Source organism: Seriola aureovittata, chromosome 17 (assembly GCF_021018895.1).
Source record: "Seriola aureovittata isolate HTS-2021-v1 ecotype China chromosome 17, ASM2101889v1, whole genome shotgun sequence".
Taxonomy (NCBI): Eukaryota; Metazoa; Chordata; class Actinopteri; order Carangiformes; family Carangidae; genus Seriola; species Seriola aureovittata.
In genome coordinates this window covers 8,836,939-8,852,509 of record NC_079380.1, presented here as the reverse complement: position 1 = coordinate 8,852,509, position 15,571 = coordinate 8,836,939, and the positions used below count along the sequence as shown (strand labels likewise).

Here is a 15,571-nt window from a genome sequence, read left to right as displayed (position 1 = left end):
TTATATTTTTTTTGCCATGTTGCCAATGACTCACGAGAGAGTCAGTCAGTGGTGAAATATACAGTCAGTTGGTAGTTTATTAGTAATTGAGTTGTGCTACGTTATGTTGACAGGTCTTAGTGTTATTTTGTCCATCCCATTCAAATCTGTGACAGACACACCTATTTGTATAACGCAATACAGATTAACAGCACCACAGACTGTTGCCTCCAAAATTACATACAATTGAATCAACACCTGAACATGACAATCGTTGTGTAGGGAGAATTTATTACAGGGCTGTTGACTGTGTTAAGTTGAGCTAGATGTACCTAATAAACATAGATAGACAACTGTACAGTGGCTAAACCTATGTACTATGTTGGTACAGGTAACATCTTTAATGAAGGGAAGGCACACAGTTTTAATACTTTTATTGCACCTTTAAGGCAGTTTCCCATTAGTGCGTCTTTTTAAAGTGACAAACGTGGAGCTTTACTACACCAAATAATACAACATCTACAACATACTTGAGGACATTTTAGTGTATGAGCTGTGTATATTTTTTCTGCCAGTAACCACCCAGCCCAGTCACATAAATAATTTAATAAAATGTGAGCTCAATGGCTTAAACTTAAAATTTTGTAAGATGACATTTCAGTTTGTTGCTCTCAGTTTTGTATAAGTGTTTTTGGAGCTTCTAGAAACCTGTGCCACATGTGTTTCCATTTCAAATTACAGGCCGTGTTGCCATTGTTTTTCAGGGTTTGCTGATTTGCTTGTTATCTCCATTTTTATTGTCCTACAATGCTCATGACCACAGCTACAAAAGTGTTATCATATTGTTATGTAAATTCGATATTTTCTGTGTTCAAGGGCATGAATGGAGGTTCAGGTGGTTTATGGAGGAACAAACTAAAAGTAGGCTATTTTAAAGATACTTCAAAATACATCACACCTGGATTTATCCACTTTTTTGGAGACCTGTCATATCAAGCTACCCCACCACAGTGGTAAAATTCAGCTCTTTACAGTCCATCTTATTTTATAATGTCACTATAGACTGAATTATTTCAAAGCATTTGTTGTGGATTGGTTCCATAAAATTTTCTGCAGAGAGATGACAATTTACCAACTGTCGTCACATTCTCCCACAATTAAACAAGTACATTTAATATGACTCCAACAAGCTGAAGCAAAAGAAAAAATGGTTTTGGTCTTTTCATTGAAGAGAATTCTTTGCAACCCTCAAATCTGAAACAAATTACATTTTTATACACGCTACAAATAACAACAATTTATAAATACTGTTGTTGTGAAAAAAGAAAATGAATCACACATGAGCAATACAATTTCGATCTTGAAATCAAAAACTGAGAGAATTGATATCGTTGAATTGCTGATAACAATTTTGAAATATTCTGTGCTGTGTACCAACAAATCCTCTAAACATGACTGTATACTGGGTCTGCTTAGCAGCCTTGGAAGAATTCATTGTCAATATCCCGTAGGTCCTGACCAGCTAGACGTGGTGGGCTGGTGCATGTAATGTTGTTGTGTAGGGTGATGGTTGTGTCAGGCTCTTCTCCCTCTGCATGGGTCTCCACTCGCCTAGGTATCACCAATGGATTCCTCAAGCTGTAGTTTCTGAGTGGGAGGGAGCTGCAGTCACATTTCCAACGGTTCCCAGACAGCAAAAGTTTTTCCATATTCTCAGGGAAATCAGGGACCATGTTTGTCAAGGCATTAGCTCTCAGGTCCAGAAAGCGCATCCTTGGAAGTACCTGCTTTGTGCCGTTCTGCAAAAACTGTCGACATTCATTGTTGGACAACAGCAAGTACTCCAAATTCTTGAGACCAGAGAATGTGTGGGTTGTAAGAACCTCCAACTTGTTGAAACTCAAGTCCAGTCCCGATAAGCCAACCAGATCTACAAAGCTCTGGCGTTCTACCACAGAGATGTTGTTGTGCTGCAAGAAAAGCCTCCTTAGACCAGAGAGTCCAGTGAACGCTTGAGTTGTGATCCTTGTTAGGCAACCTCTGTCCAGATGAAGGCTGTGAAGCTTTGGCAGACCTTTGAATACTTGGTCTGGCAGACTGTGGAAGCAGCTTCCAGACAGGTTGATGACAGCCACATGAGAGAGGCCTGTGAAACTACCCACTTGTGCCTCCTGCACTTGGTTGTGTTCTAGCTCTAAGACCTCCAGATGACAAAGCCCTTCAAAGATCCTCTCCCCCAGGGCTCGGATCCTGTTGTAACTGAGGCGTAGTTCCTCTAAGTACTGCAGATCACGGAAAGTCCTGGGCCTAATTCCTGTGATGGAGTTGTTGGACAGACGCAGTACATGAAGATTGTGCAGGCCCAGGAAAGTGTCATCATGCAGAGAAGTCAATCTGTTGTTTGTGAGATCCAACCATCTGAGTGACTTCATGCCTGAAAAGGCTCTGGGCACCACTGTCACAATGTGATTCTGGGCCAGGTACAGCTTTTGCAATTTAATGAGTTTAAGAAACACATTGGCTTTGATAACCTTGAGGTAATTCCCAGTTAGATCCAACTCTTTAAGCTCAACAAGATTTTGGAAAAGCTGTGGCTGCAAGTAAGCGAGTCTGTTCCCTGCAAGAACAAGCTCTCGTAGACCTTGCAGGTCATGGAAAGCTGTTTCAGGTAAGACTGCTATTGAGTTCCAACCAAGGTTGAGAAGCCACATGTGGGAGAGTCCTGCAAACAGTCTTTCCTCAATGCGAGTGAGCTGGTTGTTGTGCAGACTGAGTGAAGCAAGGTTAGGTGTGTTCTGGAAGATTGTACCTGGTAACGAACGGAGGCCATTTCGCTCAAGGTGAATGTGTGCTAGCGACCTAAGTCCTTTGAACGCTTGAGGGTCAAGTGTCACCAGCTGGCCGCTCTGCAGATTCAAAAAGTCCAAGTTGGTAAGATCCTTAAAAGACACTGCTGGAAGTGTGGTGAACAAGTTGCCATCCAGCCAGAGAGAATGGGTGGATGTTGGCATGTCAGACGGGACTTGTGTGAAGTTACGAGTACTGCAATACATGTTGAGCTCCAAGCTGTAGTCATCATGCAGGCAGGTGCAGCCCTTAGAACATGGAATAGGCTCTTCAGTCACCTTCTCTCCAGCTGTGTCGGGGTCTGGTAACACCAGTGATGTTCCCAGTACCCATAGTACCAACAGCACAATGGTTTGCATACCAGCTGTGGATAGAATATTACCATCAATATATAAATATTCAGTAAATTCACCACAGAATGCTGTTAAAATGCAATGTCTTTCTAGTTTTGTTATTTCAGTCTTTTAAAGAAATTTTGAATTCTAAATGTTTTCATGCTGTATAAGGCCTAAATTATATTGCTTACCTTAAATCTGAGAGGTCTTGATTTAAGGTGGACAGGCTGTCAAATACTGAATGACTGAACCTTGTGCAGTTGTTTGTATGCTGAAATTCTGACAAGCCCCCAAACCTTTTTTGAGTCAGCTGCACTGAATGTGTAACTAACTGTAATTAACCCGTTCATTTCCATTAGACCTGAGCTGTGTGTTGCCAGTAGGTTTTCATATTCTTATCAAAATTTCCTGTTATGTTTTCTTAAACGATAATTAGCTTGCCGTCACTAATATCAACTTTGATTATGTCAAATCCATAATCTGATGTTGTTAATGATGAAGTCTGTAAAATGGAAATATACTTTTTTGCCTTAGTATAATATTAATGGTACTTAAATAAAATCTCTTACATGTACATGTACTAATTTTTCATGTATCTCGCATATACAGTACTGTCATCCTTATAAGGGATTATATCTGAGTGGCCTTTTGTGTTTACTAAAGTCAGGGTCCTGCCACTGAGTGCATTTACTGTAGATTTTGACTGATACACTGTGGAAAAGAGATAAGATGAACCCAGTGCACTGGACCCTTGACTAAATTTTCAACTTTTTCCTTTTTGCTTATACTTAACCTTTTACCAGAGGAATATTGGACATTGTTTGATAAGAGGCAAAGTTTTATTTGATTCTTACCCCAAAGCTTGAATTGTATACGTCATTAAAAATCAATTTAACCATCCCCTTTGCCAACACTCCATTTTATATTTGAATAAAATAAAGTGTATGCACCTGTCTGAATGATGGCAACAACTATATGTAAGACACTTAATGCCGGTGTCATTTCTGCTGCATTCACTTATTTGACAGTACAGGATGAGGTCAGTTCCAGAGGTCCATTTCCTAATCGATTATTGTAATGACTAACTTTCTGTTTACTCTTGTTCTTGGTATCTGGGTTCTTTTAGACAACCATGAACTGGTCATGCTCTAAAGGACAACCAAATCCAGATAACACTGTGTGCACATGAATTTCATTGATTGACTTGCCAACACTGGATTTATAACAGTATGAAGAAAATGTATCATGTGGGTCACTCAAATCTGGTCCATGTCTGGAGCAAATAAGTAGACTAAATGTTATTTGGTTGCAGGGTATGTGATGCACAGCACAAACTTCCCTTCTTCAATAGCATAACACTCAGTAGATTACTCATAAATCCATCATTGCCATTTAAATTTAAGTTATAATCTAAAATCAATATTTTTAAATGTGTAAATCATATTATACAATTTTATATTGAATTATTAATATGGCACAAATTTACAGCATACAGAGTGAATCTTAAGTAACTTGTGTTTTTCCATAACATTAATGGAATGTTTTCTTTGATAAGATATATCACGTATGTTACATACCTTTTTGGTATGTAACATATCCATCCATGACATGGATGTTTTATTTATTCGTTCATTTATTTGGCATGCCATGTGAGATGTGTCATGTAAAAAGACCAATGTGTCCTGAAACATTTGTTGTCAAGATCAAGATCTGCTTTATTTCCCCACATGGGCAAATTGGTTTTGGACTCTGCACTGCAGTTCCGCAATAAATTAACAAATAAACAGAAAAGAGGAGACACACAACCAGTAAGACCACACAGAACATAAAACCAGCATGTCCTACCAACAAACTTATCTTAGTTTGACAGATGCTGAAGGAAGCTGTGGTCATTTGTACTGAGAAAACTGAGGAGACCAAATTGTTTAAAGAACTTGAATTTTTATTTCTCTTACCAGTAGAGAGCACTGCTGGTCTCTTGTCATTTTAGGCCCAACAGCTTGATTTGTCCTTTGTCTGAAAAGGGCGCTCTTAAACATCCAAAGGAAACTATTTAATGCTGCATGTAGTATGAGCAGGAGTTATTTTAAAAAACATAGATCATGTAATTAACAACAGAGCCTTAGTTCTGATATTTCTTGATGTCTTTGATGATGAATATCAAATAATTTTACAAACATGGAAATACTGCAGTTTTCTCTGCTATTCCTGTCAAAAAATTGCCATACTGAATGGATGCTATAGTGAGTTGTTTCATGATTGTTGCTCCCCTGACAAACACCTCTAATTGGCTCATTCCCCGGCACTCAACCAGACACAAAGGTTTCCAGGTTTGTCAGCTGCTGTGGGCTCGCTGAGTGGAGGAGAGGAGTCTTAATAGTAAGTGGCAGGAGCCTGCTGCTGTGGCTGGAAATGTTTGACTGGACTGTGCCTTGCTTCTAGAAGGAAGATTTTCTCAAATAGTTCTAGATAGATTTTGTGCTTCGTCAGCAGTGAACAGGCCTGAAAGGTATGATGTCGATGGATGCACGCTGATCAGTGCTGAAACTCATCGTACTGCCTTCTTCACTCTACTGCTCTGCAAATAAAAGACAGAGACCTCTTGACATGTAATGCCAAGGAAGCATTACATGTCAGCATTTAGGATCCATTAAAACATAATCTGTACCCCAACCACCCCAGTGATTCAGGTGCTGCTCTGTTAGGCCCTTTTCAGTCACTTAGTGCCTCTTGTATTGACAGACATGTTTAATTGCTGTCTATCAACATCACACTCAGAAATCAAGTAAGTTTACTATTTAAGTTTTTAAGTGTAATTGATTAAGTGTACTTATTTTTTTCACTGTAAATATATTACCTAGTCAAAGTCTTGCTGCACAGATTAAAAACAGAACACAGACTTGAGCATGAAACATGAATAAAGATTAACCTTAAAAGTTGGATCATGACTCAGACATTAGTACCTATTCTGTTTGTTTTGTCTTTTTGTTTAGGCTGCTATCCAGGTATCTGTGCACTGTTTACGGTCAGAGCCGATTCACCTTTGAAACCATACAACTTTTCCAGTTATTTTGTCAGACATAAAATATTGTATGACAAACCAGTACTAAAAACACCTACTGAGGTATTACCTACTTTATTCTTGTAAGGTAAAAACTGCCAAGTGCCACAATACAACCCCAAGTGAACCTCAGATAAGTACATTAAAGCCAGCAGCTGAATGCAGTAAACTCAAACCTGGGGATGAAATAGCTTTGTAATCTACAACCCATAAAGCCTGTGCTGGTGCAGAAGGATTCTGGACATTCAAAATGTTGGACCCCCGGTTGCACATAACATGGTGGATAGTGGTGCTTTGCTGCAAGAGACAGGACAATGGGGAGATGAAGGAGATACTTTCTTGTCCCTGTTCTTTGCTTTAACAGGGCCCACACATCTCACTAAGAAAGTAACTGTTAGAGGATGGAGCTCTTTTCTTTTATTTCTGCTATTACTAAGTGGATAGGCTTAATTGAACTAAATTGTTTTCTTTGTCCCTACACAGGCTTAAGGCGAGAGCAACCCACAGCTTCCCCAACCAAGTTAAGAACGGTAAGTGGAACAGGTTAAATATGAATATGTTACACGCAAACAACAACTTGAGTTAATACTGAATGACAACGCTTCGTCAACACTGCCATCATCTGGCAGATTTTTGGACTGTTAACCCCTTCACAGTAATTTTAAAACTGAACAAAGAGAAACGTGTCTAGCTTGAGAAAGATAGCGTTAAAACTGCAGTACAGTGGCCTTTCACCCATCGAGGTGATTGCGGTTCAGCGCTGCTCTGAACCGCAGTGCCACCTCAGCCCTTTGACAGCCAAAGACCCTCAACACCCCTGCAGTGGCTATTAATAACGCTGTGAGCTCACAGTCAACCCTCTGCTCTCTAAGAAGAGAGAGAATCCATTGGCTTTGTCTCGACATCTGGGAGGTGGCGGAAGTCACCCACTGTTTCTTAATTGGTTGTGATCCTTGTGACAAGAGCAGATTATTGCAGCTGATGACCCAACTAAGCTATTTGATTTTTCCCCTTGAGTGTGTGAACCAGACAGAACCAGATTTATAACATTAAAACATGTTTCACTAAGACAGGAAAATACAGTATGTGGTTAATAATTTAAAAGATACTTCTGAAATACACATTGTGTTTAAACATGAAGCTAACCTATAAACATCATGAGGTTCAAAAGGCTCAGTGATGATAATAATTTGTACGCACATTTGTCTACATTTACATCAGGGATTATGTCTTTACATATAAAAACGCTACAATAAAAAAAGATATACAGAATGTTTCTTAGGAAAGAAATCAATTTAAACCGTTTCCTAACATTACGAGCTTGTATCCCAGAGGGATGAATTAGAGAGCTAGAGGTTTTTATAGTTATTTATCAAGAGAAAGCATTGTAGTTTTTGCACTTAAATAACAGGGTTTTTTAAAAATATTTTCTTAGATCTTAAACACTATCCTTATTTCTTGTATTTTTTTATGTTTGTTTGATGTAGTAGTCTTTATTGTTTACAATAAATTTACAATATATTGCAATTTTTGAGTTTGCATTGCAGCCTCCTTTAGAAACTTGCCTTTTATGTGCCAAGTTCTCAATAGCTAATCAACAGAGATTCAGCTATTTTATAGCACGTATAGAGGCTGTAATTTTACCCATCCTGTCAAACACCCCGATGTCATATACACTGGTTGAATAAAGATCAGACTCTTCTTGTGAGTCAGTTAGAATTCAGTTAGAAAAGGAGTTCACCTTTTACTGGTAAAATATAGAGGTTTTAAATTATATGAATCGATGATGACCAACTTTTCTTTCTTGCATATTGGTGGCATAGGTTTTGGTGATATAGTGCTGAGCATAGCTGCTTCCCAAGCTGTTGACCCAGGCTCGATTCCCAGCCAATGCACTCACTTATTAGTCGCTTTGGATAAAAGAGTCTGACAAATGAGTAAATGTAATTTATTCTATTAGTTTCTTAATTTGTAATACTGACTGTAGTAAACTATTGCAACTGCCAGTTTGATTGCTGTTTTCCTTATTTAATTTAAATTTACCTAATTTGAAACTCATTTTTTCTCTCTATCCTCCTGTGAAAGTATACACTGCAAATTCACTAACATTTATAAAACTTTTGCAGAATAACCTTGAATACTCCCAGACAATGTCAGCTTCTACGGCGTGGAAGAGGACAGGTGAGAGATACTTCACGGACTCAAACACACACCAAAGTCTGTCTGAATTAGCTGGCAGGCTTTGAATCATGGAGGAGACCTGGATCCCATTCAGAGAAAGAAAGAAAAGCAGCTGACAAATCCCAGGAGAAACTCAGAAAATCCATAGCCTCTTTTAGATCTCTCAATCATTTATTCATTCATTTATATATGTCACCTGGCCGTAGCATGACAAACCTTTCAACTGAAGGACCCTTTTAGTAGTTTATTCATTCTGTGCTTAACCTCTGCTTTTTGATTGTATTTTGTTTTTTATCTTCATGTGAGAAAACGTAGACCCACACTCGTAGGTTGACCCAAAAAAAGGGTTTACAAGTAATGTATAGGAGACTCGAGGCATACCTTTCAGATGTCATGCACTTCACCTGAGTGTCATTTTGAAAGGGTGAGAATTTTATTTTCCACTGCAGGTCTTTCCAGGTGAAAAGAGTGACTCCATTTTTGGTCACAGTGTCATCCACTTTTTTTTTTATATATTTGGACCAAAAAGGAAATGCATATACATAGCAACAGTCTCAGCTGATGTGAAGTCAGCGAAGTGTCTACCATGATGCTGACATGTTGAAGGCTTGTTTTGAAAGTAGAGCAAATCCTGGTTCCTGCAGCTTAGTTGACAGCAGTTGCAGTTCAAGTTGCAATTGAAAAGTAGCCACAGATGTGATCTTATTAGATTCTTTTCATTGCAGCTATACGTTCAGTTCATTCAGAGTATCAGTTAGTAGTGAACAGAAAATCCAGGAGCCACTGCTTGTCTCCCAGCCGTTCATATTGTGTATGTTTGGAGCTTTGGAGACCTCTGTCTTTGGTATCATGAAACAGCTGCACAAATCACACCTAAGCTCTACCGTTACACAGCTACGAGTGTGGATCAGCGCTCAACATCAGTTCAGATAAGAGTGAAATATTCGTCTCTCTAGACTTCATGTCTCCAAGATATAATCTTCTTTGTGACACCCCAAAAAATCCTTGATATTATCTTAAAATATGTTAGCTGTGTCTCTTTTGTACTCATGTCCTTAAATGAGTTTCTGATGGAAACATATGAATGACGGAAAAATGACACAAAGCGTGAAATCATCAACCATCTACCGGATCGGTGGACTTGACGAACGCTCACACTTCAGGGGATCCTGGAGATTCTCTGACACTTCTTCACATTTCAGTGTCACATGTTTTTCTGGATGACAGAATGTCCTTGACAGCAGCCATGATTTCAGTCTGTTTCTTACAATCCCCAGACAGTGAGTAGGCAGTCTTGAAAAACATCTCTGTGTCTTAAATGTCTTTTTACTCACAGCTACAATAGTATGATACTGTGGGTGCAGCCTTTAGAAAAATGGACTAGTCTGCATCTATCTGAGAATTTAGACTTAAGTGCCAGTTTCCTGCCTAACTTGTCCACTGTCCACTTCGTCCACACTGAACAACAAACTGCTCTTGTGCTAGAGAAGGACATTAACTATTGAGAGCAACATCCAGGGTTGCAGTTTTGCAAAGCACAAAGCACCCTTCAATCAAAATCTCAGATGCTTGAGCAGCATTTTCAAGAAAGTCTCCCAGCTTTTTTCTGTATCTCAGTGAAAGTTATTGTTCATCTTTTATGTCTTTAGAGGAATAATTGAAGATTTTAAAAACAATTAGGGCAACATGTAAATCCTACATATATGCACAGGGAATCTGCAGGTCAGTAGTACTTGTTGCAGTTCATGTTACATGGAAACCAACCCAATTCCTCAAAACCATTACTGACCCAATTGTTTCAAGTTCATCAATGCTAAACAGGTAAAAAAAAATGTGTGTCATTGCAAGGTGATAAAAATGGTTGCGTGTCATCAACCTGTAGCCCAGGGCTCCTGTTCCACATTTCCGGTAGTAGAGTGAATAAATGTGGATAGAAGTGTAGGTCAATAATAAAAAATAACACTGTGCCTGTGGGATGTGGGGAATATTTTAATAGTTCCTTTTCTTAGACAGGGATTGTAGCACACAGATATCAATTTGACAAGGTTTGATTGTAAAGACTGAGTCCTTGTTTGGTGTTGAACTTACTTCTAATGGCTCATGAGCAAACTTCAGGGAGGCCATTATGTACCACTGAATCTTTCATAACTGAGCCTCAGCAGCTGAACAAAGCAACAGATTTTCTCCCATGGATCTGCATGACAAAATATCTTCTACAGCTCCCCAAACAAAGACAGTTTGAGGATTCCTAGTGAACAAATGCTATAAAGTCTGAAGGAAGACGATCCCATTGTTAGAAAGACCTCATAAGTTTACTAACAACACATTCTTCTTGTCAGATTTACTTTTCTTCACATCAGGTCATCCCTTTATCAGAATCTGCTACTGGCGATGGATAAATCTATTATTAACTAGTTTCACTGCAGAAGAGCTCATTTAGGCTGAAGACATTGGTCCCGTTTCTGTCATTTGAATACTGTCGACTGTTATGTTCTTCTGGAGAGCTATGAGGCTGCTTCATTCTATTGCATTTCATTTGGCCAGTCATTTTCACAGTTTAGTTGCGTTCCTGTTGCTTAAAGAAAAGTGTTGGGGCATTATTTTCTCTTGTACATATTTCACTTGCATGTATTGTTATGCTTTTTAAGACTAGTATTTCTGATGGTGGTTAGGGCCAGAAATGTTATAGTAGCAGCAAAGAGTTTAGAATAAAAGTGTTTCATAGCCGTCTCTAAATATGTAAATCATGATGAGGCTAGTGTAATTAGTGTGTTTGGATTTAGCGTTAAAGCCAGGTTTTTATAAATGCCTTTTATCAGGCCTTATGCAAATACAAGCCTGGGTGTACTGCTCAGTGTATGATGTGACTTTGTCACTAAACCTGGTCTTCAGAGGGCCTTTGAGAGGCTGGCAGAGCAAAGGTGAGAGGGAACTGATGGAATAGATGTGAAAGAAGGAAGTGAGATGAAAAGTGGCAGGAAAATTATAATCCACGTCTGTGACTTGAGTGACTGTCCTTCAGTGAATGACAAGAGAATCAAATGAATAAATTACATAAAGATTTTTAGTCCATCTGGGAGTCTCTTTCAGCTTAGTTTTTTTTTTTTTTTTTTTTTGTACTGATCATGATAAAATCAAAAGTTTGCAGAGAAAACCACATAGACCAATAAAACAGTAAAGCCTGCTACTGTTGCCTTTATCTTTTCTAAGTCACTGAGATTTCCAGAATAATTTGGGATCCAGTGTAATTTTCTTATGACCTAAAAGGTTTCCAACTAAGTATCTGAAAATCACTGAGCTTTATTAAACCAAACCTGCTTTTACTTTTCATCAGCTTACTCTCTGCCAGCACGAACCCTCTGCATGACATTTCTTGATTAACTGTCAAACTGAAAACTCTGGTCTTCACTATGTCTATTGCCACTATCTGACTCATCTAAGTTATTTTCCATTTTCAGGCCTCAGCTGCTGAGTACCCCTCAGCGATGCTCACTGAGCAGCAGTTTATGGAATTACATTACATTTACACTCATCTTCCATCTTTGCAAGATTCCTACTTGCTGAAGCTGTACTTAATCATAAACTCCTTGAGTGCAATGTCTGGCAAGTAGCCTCTGAGGGGACAGATGGAGACTTGTGTTACAATGTTAGCAATGAGATGTACATTCAGTTTAATTGAAATGTTAATCACGTCTGATAGTGGGACCTAAAGCCACACTGGAGAGGAGATTTGGGAAATAAAATAGTCACTGCAGACTCATGACCCACCTGGCAAAATTGCTGCCTCGCTGAGCTGTTTAATAAGGATTTGAGACACTTAGACAATGGGTCTACTAAGGAGGCTAGTGGCCTTATAATCTCCCACAGCCAAAGCACAAAAGCTTGTCCTTTGCTTTTAGGACTGATTGAAATGACTCAGTTCATCAAAGATAGTTGTCAAAACCTGTCTTTTAAAGCAAAACTCAGGTATCTGTCATCAGCGTCACAATCACTGATGTAAAACTGATTTTGAAGATGACGACAAATAGAATATCTTGTGGTTGTGAAAATTGTTTCTCTTGCAAATGATTCAGCTTGTGGTACTAGATGTGACCTTAATATGATGCATTAGTTCAAATGCCATAAACAAGTACGGGCACCACTGACAGAGCAAGCAGCCTCTGTTGAACTCTCTACACTGTAATTTACATTGTTTACAACAAGAGTGTTGTTTTTTTTTTTTTTTCAAGCAATCTATTGAATTGCCGGACAAAGTTCGATGGTTTTACGGGAAGCGAGAAAAGCATTCAGCTCTTACAGTATGCATAAAAGCTGCTAATGCTTTGAGTTTGTCAGAGGGCATATACAAAAACACGTGAAAAACTGCATTCATTTGTTTTGTATTTTTTAAAAAGGCAAGAAAAAAAGCCAGACTGTAGAGATGGGACGGGCAGGAGATACATACATACGTACATCATGTGCCTTAAAGTGATAATTGTAATTTTAAAGTGGTGTTTGCAATTTGACACTGAAACCAGTCTCATCTTTCCTTAAAAGAAATCTTGGTTCTAAACTTTCCTTGGTTCTAGGCAGCACTGTTTTTCTTCAAAACTATCCTTGAACTCAGTGTCAAGAATTCCCTGTGGACCTCTTCTATATGTGATCCCTGTTAGAGAGGCATCACTGTCATCTGTGTCCGTAGAACCAACACTTCACTTTGAAGGGATACGATGACCACGGATTGGTGGCGGAAGGGAATTGCATCATAACGATATGTTGAAAATATATTGGTCCAAGTTGTTGCAAACTTTATGAAAGTGTGACTGATCGTGTGAGGGTAATCAGCATATCACAGACTTTTAACCCACGAAAACAGTCCCTATCCCAAAATAACACACTGACCTTTCTTCCTGCCTCGAGCAGGAGGAAAGACTTCCCAGTGTCTTTGTCTGCTGCGGAGTCATCTCTCTGAGGAGCTCCATATTTCTAATCTCTGTGTGCCTCCTTTCAGAAACTCTCAGATTTTGCTCCAAGCTGCTTCGCTTGCTTTTGTAGTGGCGCAATGATCTGGGCTTTGTTACACTGCAATGGCTTGTGGAGTGGATTAATTTGGAGCATCGACAGTCTATTCTATCCCCCTGATCTCTCTTTATGTGAGAGGAATTTCTCCCTTATTAACCATCTATCTTGACTGCAGTACAGTGGAAATTATGACAACTGATGTCTTCCCTCCCTTTCAAAATGAACATTGTTCCCTGTAGAGTTTTGCTTTGTGATTTTTTTTTTTTTTCCACAAGAAAGGATGCACCATTATAACACGGTGTTTACAGATTAGAGCGTGTGTTCATTATGTTGCTAGTTACAAGTGGTAGAAGTTGTGAAGAGCAGCAATCTTTCAAACACAGACATTAGACCTCGACTCCACTTACTCCACCTTGTTTTTTTTTTTTTGTGTGTTAATGACAGCAAAGGAAAATGATACTGGTCCAATCACCTCAGAAATCCTACTCCAAACAACTGAATCATGAAGCTGTGGAAACTGAACCGCAGCTCACAGATGAACATTGACATCGAATATAACATGTAACTTTGGGTACAACTGAATCTGCTGCTTTCAAGATGGTCTTTAACTCCACAGCAGCAGTTTGCCAGTAAGATGCTGAAATGTCTCTCATTATCTCAGAAGATGACTCAAATTTAGTAGGAAAGTCATTACTTGTTTTTTAATAAGCAGCAGCTCATTAAGAAGCCGCAACCGCAGCCTGTCACAGTCTGATTCCTCATGTCAGGGACTAAGAAATTTCGACAGCTTGTCATTCGAAGCTTCTTACTGGGCTCCTATTTTCATTGTAGTAGTACAATAGTGCATCTTTTTTGTCGGGTTTGTGTGCATTATAGAAATATACTGTATGTTTGTTTGTGAATGCATCCAAACAGTATCGGAGGATGAAATGAGACTGATTTTGCAGTCAGGACTAAGTCATTTATTAAGGTGTGTAAAACTTACATTTGGTATAATCTTATTCCTAAAAATCTTTCCTTGTTTGTAGCTTTGGAAACAGAGACGGTCTGTTTCAAACCAGCAGAGTTAGCTGCTCCATTAGCCTGTTACTGGATGTAGTGGTGCAAACAAGGGTTGCAGTCTTAGTTTAGATGTACGGGTGGTCTGATGTGTCTGAAAGGACTTGTTTAAACCTTACACACAAGTTGACCTGATAACTCAACTCTCATGTCAAATTAGCTTTATTTATTCATTCATTGCTTTATTTTGAAGGAGGAAACATGTGATGAATGATGAAAATGATTAAAAAGAAATAAGGAAACGCCACCAGAGATAAACTTTACCAGGACTTCTTTTTGAACGGCTAAAACAGAAATGATCAATCTTTGGATTACAGGCTGTTAATGAAAGACCAGTCTTTCACCGTGACTACTAAAATATGGCAACACACATTTTTAACTACTTTTGGCAAAGTTTGTACAAAAAGCTGAACAATCTGTTCCAACACATTACAGAAGGTTTTATGTAAGAAAAACAATAAACGCATGCAGTGGCAGAGAACATGGGCTACCATGAACGTGTCCGCTCCCAGAGGACTCTCTGATACAAAAACTGTGGCACTCTTCATTATTTACTCCAGTGCATTTCTCAGTGTATAAATCCAAAATCTCATTTATTTGAACTTATTTTCCCCCATTGGCTGTTTGTTAGTTCATGTGAAAAGTACAATCCAGCTTTAAAAAAATCATGCAGCATTTTTTTTTATGTCATTGCTGTAGGATCAAGATTTACACCAGGACATGGTTTTACCCCTTTGTCTGACTGAATTAGGTTATTGTGCTGATTTAATTTCCAGAGGGATCCACCCTGGCAGTAGGAAACATCGTTTGCTAATTAACAAGAATGTCTCCTGGCGTTTTCAAGAAAATGACAGTGTTCCCAGAGGCATGTTAAAACAGAAGTTCTGATAGGAAGCGGCTGTAAACAGGAGTGATCTGCAGTAGCAGGTCCAACATGGATTGAAACAAGTGTAAAAGTACATAAGTAAGTTTATGTTTGGCTGCAAAGGATGAAGTGAATTGGTTTGGATTATGTGTATGTGCAAGTTTGTTTTTTTTAAAGTCAAGAGAAGTGATACTTTTCCAGTGTAATACATCGAATTCTGTGGTTGAAGTATTTCAATAATGT

The 15,571-nt window shown here is 38.8% G+C and overlaps 2 protein-coding genes across 2 annotated transcripts in view; one reads left to right on the top strand and one right to left on the bottom strand.

Annotated features, from left to right (window-relative positions):
- LOC130184718 (transcription factor Sp8-like) overlaps window positions 1-15,571 on the top strand; it is a 59,382-nt gene that overhangs the window by 382 nt on the left and 43,429 nt on the right. The window contains exons 2-3 of the mRNA XM_056400758.1: window positions 6,706-6,752; window positions 8,349-8,403. Of these exons, the coding sequence (XP_056256733.1) occupies window positions 6,706-6,752; window positions 8,349-8,403 (102 nt within the window). The remainder of the gene's footprint in view (window positions 1-6,705; window positions 6,753-8,348; window positions 8,404-15,571) is intronic.
- Window positions 399-3,465, bottom strand: igfals (insulin-like growth factor binding protein, acid labile subunit). Its single transcript, XM_056402309.1, has 2 exons — window positions 3,353-3,465; window positions 399-3,190 (listed from the first exon to the last, which is right to left on the bottom strand). The coding sequence occupies exon 2, from the start codon at window positions 3,183-3,185 to the stop codon at window positions 1,452-1,454; it is 1,734 nt and encodes a 577-aa protein (XP_056258284.1). The 5' UTR covers window positions 3,186-3,190; window positions 3,353-3,465; the 3' UTR covers window positions 399-1,451.